The following is a 23,156-nucleotide window of genomic DNA, read 5'->3' as shown; positions in this document are numbered from 1 at the left end:
CCAGCCAAAACTCTTGTGAGAGCTGATGGCGGTGGACAATTAAAGAAATGACACGCAGATAAGAGACAAATTGTAACAATTCTTCTGACAAACCTCCCTATGCCAAGGTAAAGAGCCAGAAACACAATGAGTTATCAAACAACTTCTGCAGACAGATGCTAACAGCTGGGTAAAGGGGAGGTTTTGCATTCAGAGGTGCAAGAGCCTCAGCAGCCACTGCCACTGAAGCCAAAGGAGGAGCGGGGAATGGTCAGGCTTCCTCTGCAAACAGAAGGAAGGTTTTAAACACAGTTTCTGCCCAAAGGGTCAGTAAAGAAAAAGGCTCAGATTTTTAAAAGCATCTTACTGCTTTCCTAACTCTTTCTGCTTGTATGGTTGAATGTACAGTCAAGAAATGGTAACAGGAAGAAGATAAAGTTACAGATATACAGTATCAAGACAAGCAGCTCCTGATACTGAATTATACTGCTGGATTAACAGACACTTCTCATTAATATACATTACTAACTTTCTTCAGACCTCTCAGTTTATGATGCAGCTTTGTTAACCAAAAAGCCAGTAATGGTACCAAAAAAATGGTACTATCTAGGACAGCACATACCATGTTAGGAATCATGGAAGTGTTACTTTGATGATAAAACCCTAAGTACATTGTTAAAAAATAAAGCATTACCAAAATTAGTTTGATAGCAACAACAGAAACTTATTTTTTATTTAACACAAGTTATTTTCAGCTTTCAGTAGGCTCTTCCAGACAAGATGGAAGGCTAGAGCTCCTTCTTATTTTTTTGAAAAGAAAAGTGAACATACAAAATCTTGTTTCTGCTTATTTAGAAGCCTTGTAAAAATTTTTGTAGCTGTGCAACTATTTCTGTATCCACGGTTTCCATAAGTGCCTGAAAACCTTGTTCTCCCAGTAATTCCTGCTGTGCCTTTAGCTTCTCATAGACGAACTGCTGCAATGACACAGTGTGTACAGGGTCCTTCAGTGCAAGCTGTGGAAAACATGTAAGAGAAAAATATGTAATAATGCACTAAAAAATACTCTGCAACTTACTCATCTCTTTTATAACCTCAAGAAAGAAATCTTCTGCTTTGTACTTATTTGAGAAACAAGAGGAAAAAGACTGTAAAGCAAAGATCAAATTAATTATTATCAAAAGCAAATATCAGTTTAAAACTATTTGAAACAGTCTCAAATCATGGACTGAGTCTGCTGTAAGACTTCACCCTTCTATAAAGTAAAATAATTTTAAAGCTGCTTTGTTAATTACTGATGAATGAGTTTGCCATAACTCCTAGAAAACACATCAGATGTTACCATGACATGCACTTTAGAGATGGCATGATATAACTGACATTTTATTAGTAAGGAAACAAAACAGTGAAAAAGTTAGACTAGTTTAGATTATATGACAAACAACAACTACAATAAACTGTCCATACGCATAAAAAATAGACACACTTTTCAGTACTAGTACCTATACAACCTCATCAATCCAGCTGGATTATGCAGTTTTCTTTTTGGCAGGGAGGGACAGAGCATTTTCCACAGTTCCACTATTTTCCACAGTTAACTGCTAGGTAAATGAAGGGGCTACACTGACAGAGGACCTACTCTTAACTTCAGTATCAGAAGACAGGTGTGATCAGGCTAAGGACACAGAGTTACGCAGCATTTGTCCCTCAGTCCACCAGGCTGGATGAAAGGGGACAGGAGGTGGGGACACCTGGAGCTTGCCACATCATAAAGAAGTATAATGTTGAAATAAATGGGCAATTACTGCAGACCTGTGATCTCTTCATCTTAGTATCAAAACCAAACAACACTACTATTTATGCTGGAAGGTCAGGAAAAATATAATGCTAGATCTTAAAGCCCACTGAAATAGAAGACTTCTGAACTCATAATACCCTGCTATACTGCTATTTCCAAAGAAATGAGGCATATTAAACTTGCCTCAACTGCCATGTTGGCATATTAAACTTGCCAACAACTGTTGTTTTGGCATGATACAAAAAAGAAATATTTGAATTTTAATATGGAGTGAAAGACATTAAATTTTAAGATTATTTACTTATTTATTAAACAATATTATACCTAAACCAGGGGGAAAGACTGAAACAGCCACATAAATATAAGATGGAGTAAAGCATGCAAAACCACTGTAATTACCACAAAAGAGAAGTTAGTCTTATTTCTTACTAACAACTCCAGTGAAAAAGGAGGCTGCTTTTTAGCCTCTTCCATCAGTGCTTACAAGTTCTTCTTTCTTATTATGGTCATCTCACCTTTCACACTGTAAATCTCTCAGTCATTCCTCAGTATTCCTAATATTGTCTTTTTAGCCTTCAATCCTTCACCATTTTCTACTATCCAGCTATTTTACATTTCAAAGGTAAGATATGATCTTTTTATTATTTATTTCTAACATTACACTCTTGAAAAGGGGAGTAATTGCAAACAACAGTTTAGTATTCTGTAATAATTCTTCTCAGTAAATGTAAACTGGTCTCTAGAATATAAACAGACTTTTCTAACAAAAGTTCTATACCACAGCTACTGTAACCAAAATTTGCCACAGTTAGTGATATCCTTTTGTAACAGCATTAGCATAATCTACAGGATAAAAAAAAAAGACTGTCTTGCCAAGCAAAGAATCTACCAGTTTCTGAACAATTTACATGTTAACCAACAACTGTAATTTGGGACACATACAGGTGACCCTAACAAAGCACCACTAGACACCTTGGGAAACACCACTAAAAAGCCATTCTTTAACAACCTTTTAACCCACAAACCAACTAGTCTACATATTTAGTTAACTGTATGATTTATGTGACCCTACCATAAACCCTTACATACACAGATTTAGAATGGGAGTAATTTTTCTTTCTACTCTGCCAAGACAAATTCACCTAATCAGCAATTTCGTGTTACAAAGTTTATTCTGATACCTAAAAAAAAAAAACAAAAAAGAAATGAAGAAAACCAGATTTACGTCAATGGTACATAAACATCTCATTTGCAATGTTCACTAATAAGTCTCAACTTAAGTCCAATTTTTTTCCCAATTTTAACAAGCTACTAGAATACAAGTATATGTGTAATGCTCTTCTAGCAGCCCAATGATGGTTTTCAAACTCTGAACGGAAGTGCTGTATTGTTTTGAAAATGAAGGCTTTGAATACTTGCTTATTTGCAAAGCTTGCTGGAACTTCAAGTCTGAGCTATCTCTAGCATCTCTTAAAATAATAATTATAGAGATGCTCTCCCGCATCTCTTAGAGGTGCTAACCTTCTAGCACCTGCCTCATGGCAGGTGACAATGGGTTTCCAAATAATCGTCTCTGCAATGTTACCAAGAAACAAGTAATCTTGAAAAAAACACCGAAGTGAAGACGACAAAACTTAATACATTACAGAAGTTAATATTTTTTATTCTTAACAGAGCTGCTGGATTTGCACAATGCTGGGAGTTACAGGAATAGGCTACCATATGCACTGCAACTTTGGTACATAATTACTTTGATTTTAGAAGTATTATAATTCCACATTTTCATAGAAATTCAGTAAAGCTAGTGAACTTTATATGTACTCTTTGCATTAGATAGGAAAGTAACTGAAACACTTCTGTTGAATATTTACTAATATATGTTCTATTGGGACAAGTGAGAAATTGTACAAAACTGTGGTGCATTGACCCCGGGAAGACAGCAGGTGCCTACCAAAGCCGCTCTATCACTCCCCCTTCTCAGCTGGACAGGGGAGAGAAGATATAATGAAAGGCTTGTGGGTTGAGATAAAGACAGAGAAAGATCATTCACCAGTTACCATCATGGGCAAAAGAGACTCCAACTTGGGGAATTGTTTAATTTATTACCAGTCAAATCAAAGTAGGATAATGAGAAATAAAACCAAATCTTTAAAAGACATCTTCCTCCACCCCTCCTTTCTTCCCTAGCTTAACTTCACTCCCAATTTTTTCTACTGCCTCCCCCATAGTGGCACAGGAGGATGGGGAATGGGGGTTGTGGTCAGTTCATCACCCATTGTCTCTGCCACTCCTTCCTCCTCATGGGGAGGACTCCTCACACTCCTCCCCTGCTCCAGTGTGGGGTCCCTCCCACAGCAGACAGTCCTCCACAAACTGCTCCATTGTGAGTCCTTCTCACAGGCTGCAGTTCATGAACTGTTCCAGCATGGGTCCCTTCCACGGGCTGCAGTCCTTCAGGAACAGACTGCTCCAGTGTGGGTCCCCCATGGGGTCACAAGTCCTGTCAGCAAACCTGCTCCAGCGTGGGCTCCTCTCTCCACGGGTCCACAGGTCCTGCCAGGAGCCTGCTCCAGCGTGGGCTTCCCACAGGGTCACAGCCTCCTTCAGGTGCATCCACCTGCTCTGAGTGGGGTCCTCCAGGGGCTGCAGGTGGAGATCTGCTCCCCCGTAGACCTCCATGGGCTTCAGGGGCACAGCCTGCCCCACCATGGGCTGCACCAGGGGCTGCAGGGGAATGTCTGCTCTGGTGCCTGGAGCATCTCCTCTTCTTCCTTCTTCACTGACCTTGGTGTCTGCAGAGTTGTTTCACATACTCTCACTCCTCTCTTCTGGCTGCAGATGCGCAGGGTTTTTTTTTACCATTTCTTAAGTATGTTATCGGAGAGGTGCTACCACCATCACTGATGGGCTTGGCCTTGGCCAGCGGTGGGTCTTGGAGGTGGCTAGCATTGGCTTCTAGCAGTTTCTCACAGAAGCACGCCTGTAGCCCCCTTCACTACCAAAACCTTGCCACACAAACCCAATGCAAAAACTCCACTTAGTTTATTGCAACAGGCATAAACCTATCACTCACAGTTCAAAGCAGCAGTACTGTGAACCAGTAGGGACTTTTGTAGTATGATTAATGCTTGCTGCTAGAAGCCACATCTAGTATCTGTAAGCCAAATGGCACTTAAGAGTCTTCAGACTTAATTAAGGAGTTAATACACTAATTTGATTTCATTCAGATAGTCACATCAAAAATATTTCAAGTAAATTAAAGTTTTCTGCAACAATAATACATTTGCTTTCCTTTCATGCTGCATTTTTAGAACTTGTATTCAGAAGTATCAAAACAAATGAAATAGCTTGGCATAATGTTTGTCAACAATATTAGACAATCATTTGCAATCTTAGCTGAATAAGTAATCAAAATTGTAAGTCTGGTAGCACAGTAAACTCTGATCTTTATTCACTGTATTTTCATTACGAAAAAATTGAAATAGTATCTGGTTTAAGAAAAGACCCATAAGATGTTTTCAGATTATTCTATTTGAAGAATCATCCTCTTAAAAACTGAGTTACCAGCTTGCTAAGCACTGAACATCCAACATCAGTCCAGCATGGAACACAACCATATCAATATTAACACTGGCTACTTAAGTCTGTAAACACCGTGTCAAGGACTGTATTTTTCAATCAAAGTACGTGTGCTGAGTTCCTAGGTGTGTGGCTAGAGTTTTTTTTTTTAATTGAAATGCTCCTGTTTCTCTTAAGAGCAAAACACACCTAATTTCCAGTAAAAGAAAAAAAAAACTAGAAAATTCCAACAGCTTCTTAGTCAAAACAGCTACATACAGGAAACATAAGTTTGGCAAGGAAAGACACACTACTGAAATGTGCTTTACACCACTCAGTGAAAACCTGATTTGACTAGCTTTTGAATCTAGTTACTTTACAAGTTAATCTTGAATCTGGACACAGGTGCCTACCTTGGGGCTGGACGGAAGAAACTAATCTTCCATCTCACTGGTTGTAAAGAGCAGTTTGAATCAGAAAAGCAGTACAGAGGTTTTACAGAACAACCAACTCCGCTTGCCAGCATCAATGGCATTCTGCAGAATTACCAGTTGTTTGAACCAATATTTGTTAGGTGGATCTCTTTAGACAACACTACAGTCAAAAATCACAGTTTCCAATAAACATATATTATTCTGTACTGAAACAGTGATCTAATCACTACAAGAGATGACCCAAGCCAATGGAATGGCATTAAATGCAAGAACAAGTAAAACTTGGAAAAGTGTTTTGGTCATATCTGTTTTCGTTGAAAATTTTTGCTGAATTGTTGAAAGGATTTCCAGAACTTAGAGATTCTCTTCAGTTTAAGTATGGATACGTTGACACTAAAGAGGAAGCAAGAATGCTGGACATAAAATCATACATATTTACCATGATCGTTAGTATCTCGTAACTGTGATGCTCTGGGAAAGACTGGAAAAATAGTTTAAGGACGGAATGTATCCTTTAAACAGTGATTATAAAATGGAGTCAGACAGTACGAAAGGCTCCCAATATCAAAGCTTTTTAACAGATTTCAGTAGGACTTGCATTAGATCTGTGGATAATTAAATGCATAAGGAGAAATTATACCCCAAACAATGAAGTAAAAGTATTACTTCTAGTAAACCACATTATCACATAAAACTTGATCATCTAGCTTATTACACTGTAACTCATTTATTTATTTTCCTGAAGATGTAAAATCACAATTAATCTAGCTTCTTCCCATACTAGGTTGAAATAAAAAAACCTCCCAAGCCACCTATATTTATATATAAGCATCACCTAAAACATGCACCAGCATGAGTACTTCAAGTTTAAATAAGACTTTAAATAAGATTTTTAATTGAATGTACTTAATTTTTCTGCTCCACAGTTTCAAATAAAGAGCTGCTAAAGCTTAACTCCCTTTTTGAATAATGATGCCAGAGTTCTTAAAAATATACATTAAGGGCATATAAAAATAAGTCACTTGCATTGCACATAATGTATAGACCTCAATGTCATGAATTACTCTCCACCTGTCTACATTTTCTTCAATATATTTGCAAAAATATAGCAGTATCTACAACTGTCAATTACATAAAATTATCATAAACTTATAAAGCACTGTCCTAGCTAAAGCTCTCTTTAGTAATGGTGAGCTACGCATAATAATAAAGAGAGGTGCCAATGACAGGATAAAGGGATAGATCAAAGAAAAATATGTAGACCCTGTGCTAACATCAGGAAGTGATACTTAGCATGGACCATGCCAGTTTATCTTTTCTCTCATATTAGTGGCCTTCGAAGTTGTAAAGCGTTATTATATTGAAAGAGGGAATCCCATTTATCTTTTCATTATTGTGTTATGAGGTTTAAGCTCTAAGCCCTGGTACAAGCTGCTGATTCAGCAATGGAATATATAGAAGGTAGAAACCCCTCAGGAATGAAGTGGGACAGGAGACTAGAAACTTTAAATTGATTGCAGACTCCCTTTAGGTCCTTCTTGATTTTTCCTCTTCTCACTTCAAATGTTTGTTCCCACTTTTCCTTCACCAGAGGTACCTGCTACTGCAGTTGTTCTAAATGTTACATGAATTGAGTGTGTGCACTGATCTTCCTAGAGAGGAAAAAAATTCCAGTATAGGTGTGTAGGAATGGGCCCAGGTGATGTTTTGGTTTTAATCCAGTTTTTCAAATCAACTGCTAGCTGTGCTTTGAAAGCCATGATTAACAATCCCAATTATTATTTGACACTTCTACTACTACTGACCTACTCAAATGACCTGTATCATTCTGAAATAAACAGCCATGAGAACTGGCATGTCTCAGTTGCTGCACAATCCACAAAAATTTAGACTAAGAAATTTCAGCTGGGATTCAGAATTAAGTTATAGCAGACATTCAAAACAAATAAGAGTTTCCTTGCTTTAACAGCTGTGAGAAATCACTTAGAAATAAGAAACCAATGAATACTAAAGTTAGCTGAAAAAATGACAGTATAGAAGGCTCAAGTCTGAAATACATTGTCAATAATCAGCTAAATACAGGAATGAGAAGAGTAAAACAGAAAGCTATTCTTAAAAAAGAGTACTAAAAGGGGAAAAACAGGGTTTTCACATAATGCTTAGGAATCTAGAAAACACAGTAACTGTGGAAATAGTTACAACTTAGATTATGAGATCTGAAATGAAAGTGAAGCTTCGATGTTCATGTAGAACAATTTATTCTGTGTACACCTTCCAAGGAAACAAAGGCTGAAAAGCTGGTTAAGCTGAATGTTTAAAGAACATCTGAGGAACAAATCACAAGCAATTCATTACAAAAAAAAGGCAAGTGTCATGCAAGGGAAGATGTATTTCCCATGTAAATCACAGAATCACAGAATTGTCTAGGTTGGAAAGGACCTTGAAGACCATCCTGTCCAACGATCAACCCAACATTAACAGTTCCCAACTACGCCATATACCTCAGCGCTATGTTGACCCTACTCTTAAACACCTCCAGGGATGGGGACTCCACCACCTCCCTGGGCAGCCCATTCCAATGCCTGACAACCCATTCTGTAAAGAAATACTTCCTAATATCCAGTCTAAACCTTCCCTGGTGCAACTTGAGGCCATTACCTGTTGTCCTATCACTTATTTCTTGGCTAAAGAGGCTCATCCCCAGTTCTCTGCAACCTCCTTTCAGGTAGTTGTAGAGGTTGATGAGGTCTCCCCTCAGCCTCCTCTTCTCCAGACTAAAACCCCCAGTTCCCTCAGCTGCTCCTCGTACGACATGTGCTCCAGACCCTTCACCAGCTTCGTTGCCCTTCTCTGGACACGCTCGAGTAATTCAATGTCCTTTTTGTAGTGAGGGGCCCAAAACTGAACACAGTCATCGAGGTGCGGCCTCACCAGTGCCGAGTACAGGGGTAAGATCACTTCCCTGTTCCTGCTGGCCACACTATTTCTGATACAGGCCAGGAAGCTGCTGGCTCATGTTCAGCCAGCTGTCAATCAACACCCCCAGGTCCCTCTCTGACTGGCAGCTCTCCAGCAGCTCTCCAGCCACTCCTCCCCAAGCCTGTAGCGCTGCTGGGGGTTGTTGTGGCCCAAGTGCAGCACCCGGCATTTGGCCTTATTGAAACTCCTCCAGTTGGCCTCAGCCCATCGCTCCAGCCTGTCCAGGTCTCTCTGCAGAGCCTCCCTACCCTCGAGCAGATCAACACTCCCACCCAACTTGGTGTCATCTGCAAACTTACTGAGGGTGCACTCGATCCCCTCGTCTAGATCATCAATAAAGATGTTAAACAGGAGTGGCCCCAAAACTGAGCCCTGGGGGACACCACTCGTGACCGGCCGCCAACTGGATTTAACTCCATTCACCACAACTCTTTGGGCCTGGCCATCCAGCCAGTTTTTCACCCAGCAAAGCGTGTGCCCATCCAAGCCTGGAGCAGCCAGTTTCGCCAGGAGAATGCTGTGGGAAACAGTGTCAAAGGCCTTACTGAAGTCAAGGTAAACTACATCCACAGCCTTTCCCTCATCCAGTAAGAAGGTCACCCTGTCGTAGAATGAGATCAGGTTTGTCAAGCAGGACCTGCCTTTCATAAACCCATGCTGACTGGGCCTGATCATCTGGTTGTCCCGCATGTGTTGTATGATGGTACTCAGGATGAGCTGCTCCATCAGCTTCCCAGGCACCGATGTCAAGCTGACAGGCCTGTCATTTCCTGGATCATCCTTCCAAACCTTCTTATATATGGGTGTCACACTGGCCAGTTTCCAATCTGTCGGGACCTCCACGGTCAGCCAGGACTGCTGGTAAATGATGGAAAGTGGCTTGGCGAGCACCCCAGCCAGCTCCTTCAGCACCCTCGGGTGTATCCCCTCTGGTCCCATAGACTTGTGTATGTCTATGTGATGCAGTAGGTCACTGACTGTCTCCTCCTGGAATGTGGGGGGGTCGTTCTCCCAGTCTCTGTCTTCTGGCTGAGGAGGCTGGATTCCCTCAATACAACTAGTCTTATTAAAGACTGAGGAAAAGAAGGCATTAAGGACCTCAGCCTTCTCCTCATAATTTGTTACCATGTTTCCTCCTGCTTCTAGCAGGGGATGGAGGCTCTTCCTGGTCTTTCTTGTGCTGTTGACATACTTATAGAAACATTTCTTGTTATCCTTGATTGCTGAAGCCAGATTAATTTCCAGCTGGGCTTTAGACCTCCTGATTTCCACCCTGCACAGCCTCACAGCATCTTTGTAATCACTGTGAGTGGCTAGCCCCTTCTTCCAAGGGCTGTAAACTCTCCTTTTCTCCCTGAGTTGCAGCCAAAGCTCCCTGTTCAGCCAGGGTGGTCTTCTCTGTCGCCAGCTTCTCTTACAGCACCTGGGGACCGCCTGCTCCTGAGCCTTTAGGACTTCCTTTTGAAGAGCGCCCAGCCTTCCTGGACCCCTATACCCTTCAGGACCATCTCCCAAGGGATCCTGTTAAGCAGGTGCCCAAACAAGACAAAGTCAGCCCTTTTCAAGTCCAGCATGTCAGTTCTGCTGCCCTCTCTCCTGGCTTCTCTAAGAATAGAGAACTCTATTATTTCATGATCGCTATGCCCTAGTCGTCCTCCGACCGCCACATCATCCACCAGTCCTTCTCTGTTCACAAAGAGGAGATCCAGCAGGGCACCTTCTCTGGTTGGTTCTCCACCAGCTGCATCAGGAAGTTGTCTCCCACACATTCCAGGAATCTCCGGGACTGATCCCACTCTGCTGTGTTGTATTTCCAGCAGATGTCTGGGAAGTTAAAGTCTCCCACAAGAACAAGGGCAAGTGATTGTGAGATTTCTCCTAAATGCCTATAGAATATTTCATCCACCTCTCTGTCCTGGGTGGGTGGCCTATTGTAGACTCCTACTACAACATCTGCCCTGTTGGCCTTCCCCCTGATTCTAACGCAAAGACACTCCACCCTGTCTTCACTACACTTGTACTCAAAACAATCATAACAGTCCCTAACATACAGCGCCACCCCACCACCTCTCCTTCCTTGTCTGTCCCTCCTAAAGAGCTTGTAGCTATCAACTGGCACACTCCAGTCATGGGAGACATCCCACCATGTTTCTGTAACAGCCACTACATCATAATTTTCCTGTTTCATCATGGCTTCAAGCTCCTCCTGTTTGTTACCCATGCTGTGTGCATTGGTATACATGCACTTCAGATGGGCTGATGTTTTGCCCCCTTCAAGTCTAGTTTAAGGCTCTCTCAATGAGCCCAGCTCACTCCTGCCCCAAGATCCTTTTCCCCCTCTGGGACAGGTGCATCCCATCTGATGCCAAAAGGACTGGTGTCCTGTATACTAACCTGTGATTGAAAAATCCAAAGCCCTGCTGGTAACACCAGTCTTGGAGCCACAGGTTCATCTGTTGAGTTCTCCTGTATTCTTCTTCATCCATCCCCCCAGCTGAAGGGATGGAGGACAGAATTTGTGCCCCCGACCCCTTAATCAGTTTCCCCAAGGACCTGAAATCTCTCCTCATTGCTTTAGGACTTCTCCTGGTAATGTCATCACTACCTACCTGAAAAACCAAGAGCGGGTAGTAGTCCTTGGGTCTCACTAGAGCAAGGAGTTTTGCCGTGAGGTCCTTGACCCAGGCCCCAGGGAGGCAGCAACTTCCCTATGAAGCGGGCCTGATCTGCATATTGGCCCTCAGAATGGAGTCACCCACTACACTGATTCTTCTGGGGTTCTTTTTAGCACTGGTTTTAATACCTGGTCCAGAACGACCTGGTCTTGGTGGACCTTGGTCTTCCTCCTTGTTTGTCTCATTCTCTTCCTCCTTCTCTTCTTCACTCAAAAGTTCCAGGGCCCCAAATCTATTGTGAAGGGACACCATGAAGGATGAGGGAGGTCGGGAGAGGATTTTCCTGCCTCCCTGAGTGGGGACCTGTTTCCAGCTTCCCCCACCTCTCACGTCCCCTCTTTCTGCCTGGTAGCAAGAGGGTGAGGGATTACCTACCTCGTTTGGAGCCTCCATTTGCTCCTGTTGGTTTAGGGGTGCCAAGGTGCTACTCCACCAATCAATCTCCCTTTCACACTCCCTAATCCTTCTTAATCTTGTGACCTCTTCTTTGAGTTCTGCCACCAGGCTGAGCAGGTCATCCAGCTGATCGCAGCACACACAGGTGCTGTCACTGCTGCCCTCCAGCAGGATTGATGGGCTCAGGCCTCCCTGCAGCCCAGGATCTGGACCACTGCATGTTTGTGTGGCAGCTCCGTCTGGGTCACCACATTCTTTCTGGTGGTGGTTTTGCGCAAGTGGAGACCATGGTTCAGTCTACTCGTGGAGGACAATAAGATGAGAACTAGCTCAGTAGTTATAGACCCTGGAGATGGACTGCGTCCTGCCTGCGCGAACTGCTGCGCAAACTGCTGCGCCGCAGGCATCTGCCGCACCCGCGCCCTGTTTGCCCGCCCTCTTCGCCGTGCTCCTGGTCACTCGCGCTCCCTGGGGGCTGCTCTAAATCAAAACCTGCATTGTCATGTCATGGTTCTGGCTCCTCCTTACCAAACCACAGCCATTTCTCTTTATTCAAATGGCCACTGACTGTACTGCATGTGACCCTAGAACAGGTCCTTTTTATGGCTGTGTTCATCAACACTACGCTGTTGCATTGTATCATCTAGGAGGGAAGAATAATACAGGTCATAAACCAATGTGCCCTACTTTTCATTCTTCCTGATATATCCACGTTGAAGGTAGTCCACAGCAAATATAACAAGTCTGAATTCCTAAATACATGTCCAAACTATTAAGGTCAACCTGTAACTGAAAAATGAAGATAATTTCTTCAAGAAAGTTATTAAAACTTCAGCCAGGGAGAAATAAAATTTGAGTATATTCAAAGAAAACTAAAACCATGAAATGACCGTAGATTTAAATTCACTTTGTCTTTTAAATCTGATTGACAAACCAAACACATCTCTGTCCCTATTGATATAGATACATCAATCCCTATCAATAAAGATATTTCTGCCTATATATGTCAAGAGATTATCCAAAACTGCTAAGAATGAGTATCATTCTGCAACAAGTGTCTAGAGTTTAATTTAAACCCACAAGGTGGAAGAAAATATAACCAAATTTAAGACAGTCTAGAGATGCTTTTAAGAGTAACTGAATTACAGAACTATCTAATACATTTTAAAGGACCATAGAAAATAATATTTCCGTATTTTGTTTATATATGAAATTGCAAGACAGTAGTAATTTTTCTTAAGGTATTGCTAATAGCAGAAGAATATGCAACAGTTTTAGTGTAATTTTCCTTCTTAATAAAGGAACCATATATTGATTAGTATTTTAAAAAAAGCCTACTAACAAACCAAAAAGCATTCAGTGATTTAAAAAACAAGTAATGCAAACTGTCAAAAGCCATCCAAGCTCTTATCTGCTCCAAGAAATAAAGTGGTAAAGGACTGTCCACAAGTATTCTTTTGGATACACGTACGTCAGTTAAAGCAAATGTCCAACAGAGCTACACACATCTACTCAATCACCCAATCCCATGTTTCGCAATTATTCAATGACAAGCAGTTCAGACTGTTTTACTCCACAGCATCTGTACACTGCAGTTTTCTGTGTGAGGAACCAGTTTCTCTGATCTCTTGCAAAAATAAGTTAGATTACGAACATTCACAGATTGGGTTGGACAAAAATAGCACAATTACATGGTACCTAATCCAGGTATCTTCATCTAAATTGATGCTCCTTATTAAGAGTTCTTTCCATTAGAAAAAGGTTCTATGCAAGCATATGGATCAATGGCTGTGCAGGTAAAAGACATAATCCAATAAAATCAAGATTGTTTTAAATATGAGAAAATTTGGTCTGCAATGACATTTCAGTAAGCTTTAGCTCCCTCCATTTTTCAGTAAATCCTTTTTATAGTGTTTTAGTATTATAATGTCCAGATTTTGTGAACAGATGATCTTTACTTTGGCAACATTTTCCAAGACTCAAAAGCAAAGCAGAAGCATAAGTGTTGTGGCTGTAAAGTTTGTCATCAAAGCATTTTCCTTTTTTTGATTCAAGAGATGAATTTTCCAAGAACAGATGAACCAAATCCAAAGGCAAAGAATTTAGTCTGACACAAGTGAATCACATAATCAGTTCTATAACTGAATAACAGATCTAAAACTTACAATTTTTTTCCTTTTGTCTTGTTCTGTGGGAGGTTCCTCATCTTCTGTAACTTTGAGCTCTTCAAAATGAGACATCAACATGCAGCTAAGAATGGGAATAAGACTACTTTTAACATATATTATCATTAAAAGTTATTTTAAAGCACTTTTAAAAACAGGACAGATAAGAGAGAGTTTGATGAAAGCCAGGCAATCTGCTAGCAAGTAATTTTTTTCTGAGAACAGTGAATCTAAAGAAGCCTGAATGCATGTTCTGTGTCACCTACACCACATAATAATGTTATCCTCCACATTTTAACTTAAGTTGTGGCTTAAAAATGCATTTCTGCATATAGAAAACAGACTACATGGGTTTAAAAAAATATAGAAAAGTCTACTGTCCTAACTTGAATTTTTCAATCTTTCCAAGGAAGTGCATACAAGCACTCTGTATCCTATCAACATGAAAATCAAAGTGGCACATATGTAAAACTAGCAAAGATCTCTCATAACATCCATGTTTTCCTGTGAGATCTTTAACAAGAGGATCTGAAAACTAATATGGTCACTGCTATTGGTTCTAGACACTAAAATCTGCAAGACACTGAACAATCATGTTTTACATAGACAGAAATGAGTTAGCTTCTGCAGTCATTTATTTATAAGAGTTTTTTCTAGGCAGGTAAAGCAAAGCTTTTAAATGTCTTATTTTTTGTTTTGCTCCACCCTCAACTGGTAGGTACCAATATGCATAAGTAATAGCCAAATTGTAACTATTATTTTTGTAGCAAGTGTAAAACCAGAAAATATGAAAAAAATAATAGCTTAAATTCCAGAGGTTCTTTTGTCTCTTGAAACAGTTTGAATGGACTTTATAAAGACACTGGTGAAAACTATCCTAGAGCAAACATGCCTTCCATTCACTTTACATTCTCTATGTGGAAAGAATACATACATATTCCACCACTTTACCAAATTTTTCCTAGAAAATCTGTTTAGAAACCAAAAGGATTTAAAAATCACTCAGGCGACAACAACGTGCCACCCTATATTAGGTATGTTTCATGGCAGGAAGGACACATAATCTACATATTACGAAGCACCAGGACAGGTGCACATTATTGCTGATTGCATTTTTAATTGCTGCGTTCCATTAACAGGTGAAATGTTCCTGTAGCTAAGATGAATAACTTGTTTTAAAGTTACTAAAATGAGAAGAAGTTGTGATTTTATGTGAAAATGTTCAGACTTACTCTGTTTATATATTCAGTTTTCTGTTAACGTGTTTAGAGCTGTATGAAACACTTGCTAAACAGGAAGGCAGAAGAGTCAAATGCTAACACAGAAGCCACTTCCAAAGGAGTTAGTTATTTCAAAATTATACAGCAAATCACGTCTCCTCTGCTCATAAATGGCATGATTTCTCACAAGTCAGTTTATTAAAAAGGAGACAAAAATATGTAAATTACCAAACAAGATTGAATTAACTTTTTCAGACGGTGATAAATTTTAGGTCCCACAAAGTAATTAAAAAAAGCTAGGAGAGGATGGAATAAAAAAATAAGATAAAATTGAAAAAATGTGAATACTGGTGAGACAAGACTAGAGCAATGGAATGCTCCCTGTTCCAGAAAATCTCAAGTCTGTAAAGCTTTCTTGTAATTATCACTACAATGCAAAACATAAAGACTAGAAAAACTTGAGTGTAATCCCTTTGTACTGTAAGCCAGGGCATCGTGTAATAATTTTCAGAATCTGATCAAAATTCCATCTAAAAACTGGCAAGACCTTTATCTCAGCTTTTGTATTTGGAACGGCTCTTCCAAAATTTCATTGCTCTAACTACAACGGTTTCTTCACATTTCCATTTTAAATGTATTCATGGTTAGCTTACACTTAAACCATCACTATCATTTAATGTGTACAGTTTTCCCTGTGCATATTTACCCCTTCTTTATCCTTTACTGGCTGCAGTTCTATATTGCTTCAGCTTTGATTTTCCTGTGCTAAACATGTATATATTTTGTCTCTGCACTACAGTAAATAGATACTATGATGGTCAGCAGAGTACACAATTTTTTTCTGAGCCAGTTCACGTTTAAAACCATTCTTCTTCAACCTGCAGAGCCAGAATAGCACACAACTCCAGATGACTGCTCTCATTTTATTTACTTTCAGATGATGTCAAAATGTAGAACACAAATGTCAGAATCTTTCTAACAGCCCATTCCATATCTGCCAACAGGAATATGTCCTTGGTTCAGTGTGTCTATATTTTATAAAGCAAAAACAGTGTCCAGAGTTTGGAAAAGTACAGTGACAAGTTCTACAGGCCTTCAAGCTTAAAATATGAAATGTACTAAGACAAAGTTTTATTTATTTCTCTGTGATAACTGTTTTTAACAAGTGCAGGCAAAGTAACATGTTTAGAAATAGAAGTGACCCTAACATTGTCTCTGATAGTAAATAGAACACGGTGCCAAAGCACATTGCCAGACTTTGAAGTTACATCTTCTCTACTGAGAGGTAGAAAAAAAAAGTACTTTTGCAAGCAGTTCTTGGGCACAGATCAGGCTCAGCATGTATGGACATTCTCAGAGCACACTAGTGTGCATACCACCTGTTTTAAGTGGAGGAAAACTTAATAGATTGCATGCAGGCTGTTCTGTGCCAGCTGGCTTCAGTGCCAGCAAACGTCCCCTTAGGCAATTAATTAGTTCAGATATAGTCTGTTCCATCACCAGGTAATTATCTGAAAGTTAGAAAACATTGAAAACATTTGATTCTTAGCATCTAATTAACAGAAAATACTGTTGTTAGAATATAGTGTCTGTAGGGACATCTTGTAGAGCACCTGTTTTTAATGTCTTACAACTCTCCATCATTCTAAAACCATGTAATCGTTAGAAAAAACATCATTAAGATCTGTCCTAAAAATCCTTACTATTCAGTGTTTTATTACTTTTCCAGGTTTGATGGAGTATCACCAGTAACCTAGGAGTCTGCAGAAGATGAGTGAGTGTGGTGCTGGGCGGCAGTGCACTCCAAGCACCCCTGACACCACCTTCCTGCCACAAACTCTTGCTCCCAGCTCTGGAAAGTCTCTTTTGAGGTATGCCCTCTAGCAGCAGGTGTGTTAAGTGGAACAACTGAAGGGGGAGCATTGTCCTTGTGGGATAGGTTTTCAAGCTCTCCAGGCCACGAAGTATTGTATACTAGGTCCACTTAATGAGGCTGAGGCATTTAGGAAAAGATCTTGGTTAAACTACAGATGCCACATCAAAGAAACTGTGAGCTATCACCCTATCAACACACAAGCTTGTGGGATTGTAATTTTACATATAATAGCCAAGTCAGCAAAAAGGAAATCTAAGCATATAAACATTTTAACACATCATTTAGTAGCTAACTTAATGAACAATATAAGATTATATTGACTGCCATTTGAAGCCCTTCATCCCTTCATTACCATTATTTTTTCTTAAGACCAAAAATTTCCTATCTTACTAAAACATTCACTCCTGTGAAAATAGAACTCTTGCATGTCAACTGCCTACGTATTTTTCCAATCAAAACAGTACATATAAAACAGTACTACTACTTTGAAACCCACAAAAATTAGATTTTCCACTTACTCTTTGTATGTTTCTGTTTCAGGATCTTCACTCATAACATCATGCAGCCCTTCCACTGAAATGTTGATGATACCACAAAATTTATCTTGGATAACACTGGAAAAGAACAAAATTTATCTTGGATAACATTGGGAAAGAACAGGAAAGTGACTTAGCTAAAGGAACTAAACAGGAAATTTGCTCAATAACTGTAGAGCACATTTACTAAGCAGTATTTTCATTGCTTACTGCTTAGCTGAGCATGCTACCAAGCAGCTAATTAATTTTTTTTTTTTAATTTCACAAAGGCTTCAAAAATACTCAAGAAACATTATTCTTAAATAGAATAAAGCCTCATGTGTTACTGTTGAAAACTTAGAAATAATTGAAAATGCAATAAAAGAAAAAAATACGTTAGCACAGGACCCAAGAACTGAGCAGGGAGGGCATACTGCTGCTAGGAGGGAGGTCAGAGTACTGGCTTATATTCCTAACACATTTACACATTTTCTCCCATCCCTATTCAATGCAAAATCTAAACACAAACCCCTGAGCAAGGGGCAGCTTGTACATATGCTAGACTCTCCTATTGTTTTCTCTGTCCAGACTTAGGAGTATTTTTTTCACCCTCCTAGGCAGCTGAATGACTCCCCATACAAGGTGAAAAATATCTGCAGCCAGTTCTGCACAAACACCACTTCCCTGACTATAGAGAGAAAGGTGAGGTAGATTTTTGCTATTTAAACACAGCACATCCTGCCATTTGAAACACCAGGCTTTTTAAGACAACTGCAAAGGGCTGGTAGGTATCACTCAGGACCTAAAAGACATAAGCACCTTTCACCAACATGAGTTTAAGGCCAGACTGGATACCTCCCCATCACCCAAAATGACACTAAACACTTACATTTAGACACTTGACCCTGCCTTGAGAATTGATGTGCCTGTAGTGTAAGGGCATAGAAACATGATCTCCCCATGATGGAAAAAGAAGGTGCCACAGCTCCTAGTTAATGGAAAGCAGCTGTGACTGCTGTTTCTGCTGAATTTCCTGCTGCTGTGGGTCTAATGCCAGAGATGCACTGTTGTGGGACTTTGGTGCATGGACTCCTACTCTGTGAACTAAAAAAGGTGAAGACATACTGCAAGTGAAAAGATGTTCATCTCAAGAAGACTGCAAGAGTTCTAGCTACAAGCAGCAAAGAAAGAGAAATGGCCTAACTGGTGATCGTAAACCACAGTTCTCTTCCTGGGACTGCCATTGACTGAAGCAATTTATTACACCTGTTTGGAATTTTAGGCTTAATTTTCCCAAAAAGATGCTCCTGCTCTCTACTAGACAGCAGCAGACATGTTCCATATTTGTCTAAAGGTACTGAATACTAAGTTCATGTATTTTAGTTTGGGCCTTTAGGTTTTAATATAGACAAATCTATTTCTTAATATTCTTTCATTTTCTTTTCTTATTTGGAATGAAAACTGAGAAACTGGATAAACTGTAGCTCCTTGTACATTTGTTATTGCATTTGAAAAACTTGTCAGACATACAACAAAATTTTGTGTATATTACAAACAGACATTATATAGTAATGGATGCTTTGGAAAAAATGTATATCAAGTTAGAATACTAAGCATATAAAATTCCTTAAATTTGTTTTGATAAGATTATGATTCATCTCATGACAACTTTGTTTCCAAAGGATTACTTTTGTTCCCTTTTTTATTCAGCTACTATGAAATGCCAGGATCTGAACTGTACTTCGTATAACGAAACCTGAAACTCTTAAATTCTAAAAAATGAAAATTGACATTTTCACTCAGTCTGGCTTATTCTTATTATCATCGTCAAGTACCTTCACCCTTGCCTAAAAGCTTCCCCATCTCATCCAGAGTAGCAAAGTATTACATGTTGTGAGACAATCTCTGTGGGGTTCTGCAGATAGCAAGCAAACAGCCTTCCAACCACACAGCACCACTGAGAAAGTGAGCACTGCCTGCGGAAGGAGCCCTCAGAGACAGAGCAGGTTTCCTTACTTGACTCAGAGATTCCTACCTAGCACACCTCCCATTAAAGCTCTTTTGCCTCATACTCTTTTTGAAACACATCTCTAGGAAAATGCCATTAATATGGTTAATATTTTCCAACATGAGAAAGGAAACAGCTGTCTTCAGATTCATGTCAATAGAGGACACAGGGCATTCAACAGAGAACAAATGCAAACATTTTGCATCTTCGAGAAGTAAACTATGCCCTGTATGTATGCACTATTTAATCAATAATATAGATTGCTATCCATTACCTGGTAGTTATACTTCGTCCTTCGAAGCTGCATGAAGAATCCCTAACTGCCGCAGAAATTTTATACGGGGCGGGGGGGGGGGGGGGGGGGAAGAAGAGAAATGTGTTTGACCCAGTGAAGGCATAGCTTTTTCATCAGCTGCAGAACTAATTATGGTCAATTTATTCAGGGACATTAATTAACCAACATGTAAATAAATACTATAGGCATAGTGCCCATTAACTTTCTGGTTTTTTTCCAAGCTTCAGATTGATAGGAGTACACAGGGAGGCCCATTTCAGTAACCTGTGTTTCCAAGGATCTGTGATACTTCCAGCAGAAATGGAGGATAGTGATTGAAGACCCAAAATACTGTTCTTGATAGTTAACTCCAAAGCACATAAAGAAATCATTGATTTCTTTACTTACAGAGGATATTTTTAATTTATGGCATAAGTGAGAAATGATATTTTACTTCTTTCTTCAGTGAAAGAAAATTCACAGCAATTTTTCTTTTTTTGAGGAAAGCAAAGCTAAATGTAGATGACGTTTCAAAACGTGGCAACTCTTGCCTGCAGCTTTCAGTAAAGATAATAACTTCCTTTTTCTCCCTCCTCTTTCTGCCTTTAAATGGGACATGAAGTTTCCTCCTACCAAAGACACACTGAAATGTTTACCAAGTATGGAATTATTAAACAATGCAACTATTTTTAGAATACAAGACACATGCTGGTGAAAAATAAAGACAGCATAAGCTCGTTGTGCTTTGAAAAAAAAGAAACCACAATTAAAGTTCAATGGCAATGTAAAATGCATCAGGCCTCATTTTCATACAAGAGAGAGCGAGCCACGCAAATCAATGTAATACATTGATTACTAAAATTAGCCTGCTTGTTGCAAGAAGTGTGTTGTAGTCATACGAGTAGATTCAGAAAAGACAGGGACAATGTATTTAGCTGAACTTTCAAAACAGAACAGTTAATACTGTCCATACTAAAATGTTAACTCAGGAAGAAGGCACCATTTAACCAGCTCCCCCCTTGGATTGCATGTAATCCAGAAGAGCTATGGAACAAACAGCAGTATCAGGTTATAACTGGTTTTATAACTACCCATTTTCCCTAAATTATCAGGACAAAACCTCATTTGGTATGCAGCAAAAATTATCAAACACGCCCAGAATTAGAGGATTATAACTTCTGTAAACTTGTCAGGATCTAAAACACTCCAGAACCCAGTTTCAAAGATGCAATTAACACATATTAACTTTATTTTTTTTATTACAGAAAGGATCTTTTATGCTGTCTGTAAATAAAATTCACCTTGCTATAATGAAAGTTAAATGTAGCCAACACTTAGGGCAGCTTGTACATGAATAATCTCAAACCCTTTTTTTTATTTCAAAGATTGCATAATTTGACAGATAAAACAATAAAAGCCTTGCAAAGAAAAAAAAGAGCACATCTGTTCTGAAAAAAAGTAACATTTGTTTTTTTTCATTCTGTTTGTCATCTCTAATACTCAGCTATGTATTCAACACTGGTTTTGTTGTAAGGTTTTACGCAAAAATTTAGAATTTAGATTTCAATTACACAGATTACCACTGTAAATAAAGCTTTATCATCATCTTAAAACATATATCATGATAAATTTTTAGGGATACTTAAATAAAATGGTCCCCATATCTGCTATGCATCTTCCTCAGCCTATCCAAAAGGGAAGAAAAATTCTGCATGAGAAAACAAACTTTTTTAGACATTAAAAGGAAGAGGAGAAAATATTTTCTGCTTTTCTACATTTACGAGGATGAAGCAATAAACATCAAAAAAGGGAAAAGCTTGATTTCGTATCTTTACTAGTGTACAGTAGATTTGAGAAAGATTTATTAATTCTTTAATCATATCTCATTAGCCAAGGAAAGAGATGGTGTGGAACAAATGGAGATTACTTTGCATGTACTCCAAGCAATGTAAATAATTATTACACACACACACACCCCTTAGGAGCTGCATAGTGCTAAGGAGCTCCTAAATCAGCAGTGTAGCAGCTAAGGCAACATTTGCAGGAGAGTCCTATGGCTGACCATAAGCTTGATGATCACAAAGCGTGCTGTCACTTCATGAGGGCAGACTCAATTAAGTCTTCTAACATATTCTCTAATGATTTTTAAGAGTTAAGACATATGAATCACATGTGTACACGAAAGGATCTGTTTCCTAGTGAGAACATTTAAATACAAAAGCTACTAACTGAAGAAGGGCATTTCCCCCACAACTGCAGAATGAATCTCTCAACTACTTGTTAGTCTAATCCAAATCGTTGGCAAGCTGAATATTGGAGAATGACTCCACTCCAAAGGATGGTTTCCAACTGCTCCAGTTCTTTGCTTGCGCAAACAGCTCTGACAGCATCGATTTCTTTCATGCTCCATCAGTACAGATGGTGAGACTCATACCTGGCAACCAACTCCTAGAGCTGCTTGTCAGTGGAAAGAGTGAACCTTCAGAGGGAACCTCTTGTGCTCTTCTGTAGAGAGCAGCTGTGGAAATCAGAGCCTAAACAGAGCTATCCCCTGTCAGATTTCTTTGAGAACTAGGTTTGTTCAGTCTCAACCTTTGCCCACTCCCAAAACTCCTCTAATAATGGCACAGCATCATTTCCAGCAATGAAAACTTAACCTGCTTCTACTGTATGTCCATTATTTCTGAATACATTCATATGAAATTGAAAATTTAGAAATATAGCACATAAAACTGCAGAACCTACTACTGTGCAATCACTGATTGAGCAGCTGTTACTAAATGGAAACAAATTTATCACTTATCACAAGGAATTACATAGGAGAGGCCAAAAGTAACAAAAATTGGTTAAAGAGAAAGAGACAGTAATGGATTAGCCACTGAAAAAAAAATAAGTTAAACATTAATTACAGTCAATGTTTTCCCTCCTTAAAAACATCTACCCATTACATTTAACATCTGATCTACAAGTAGAAAATGATAAAGAAATTGTTTCTACTCAAGCAACCCAAAATAGTTTAAGATTTGCCCAAGTAGTTGAATTAAGTGTTCTATAAAATAGAAGTATTTATTCTATTATACAGTAAATTACAGTAAAATATAGTATTACAATATAGTAAATTAATATTTTATCACATTCAATAGACACACATAACAAGCAACAACAGAGGCACGCTTGCACATTCGCACCCATGCAGTGCAGTCAAGGTCAATATATATACTGGTAGCAAATAATATGTGTCATTCCTGGAAATGAACAAACAGGACAATAGAGAGCAGC

The 23,156-nt window shown here is 39.3% G+C and overlaps 1 protein-coding gene across 1 annotated transcript in view; it reads right to left on the bottom strand.

Annotated features, from left to right (window-relative positions):
- Positions 1–678: 678 nt before the first annotated feature.
- Positions 679–23,156, bottom strand: part of IPO11 (importin 11) — a 115,970-nt gene continuing 93,492 nt past the window's right edge. Inside the window, exons 30-32 of the mRNA XM_074855831.1 lie at positions 17,599–17,694; positions 13,985–14,069; positions 679–995 (exon numbers count right to left, since the gene is read on the bottom strand). Of these exons, the coding sequence (XP_074711932.1) occupies positions 831–995; positions 13,985–14,069; positions 17,599–17,694 (346 nt within the window). The 3' untranslated portion in view covers positions 679–830. The remainder of the gene's footprint in view (positions 996–13,984; positions 14,070–17,598; positions 17,695–23,156) is intronic.

The sequence above is a fragment of the Strix uralensis genome, chromosome Z (assembly GCF_047716275.1).
Source record: "Strix uralensis isolate ZFMK-TIS-50842 chromosome Z, bStrUra1, whole genome shotgun sequence".
In the NCBI taxonomy this organism is placed as follows: domain Eukaryota; kingdom Metazoa; phylum Chordata; class Aves; order Strigiformes; family Strigidae; genus Strix; species Strix uralensis.
Note: the sequence above shows the minus strand (reverse complement) of the source record. Positions and strands in the feature narration are given on the sequence as shown.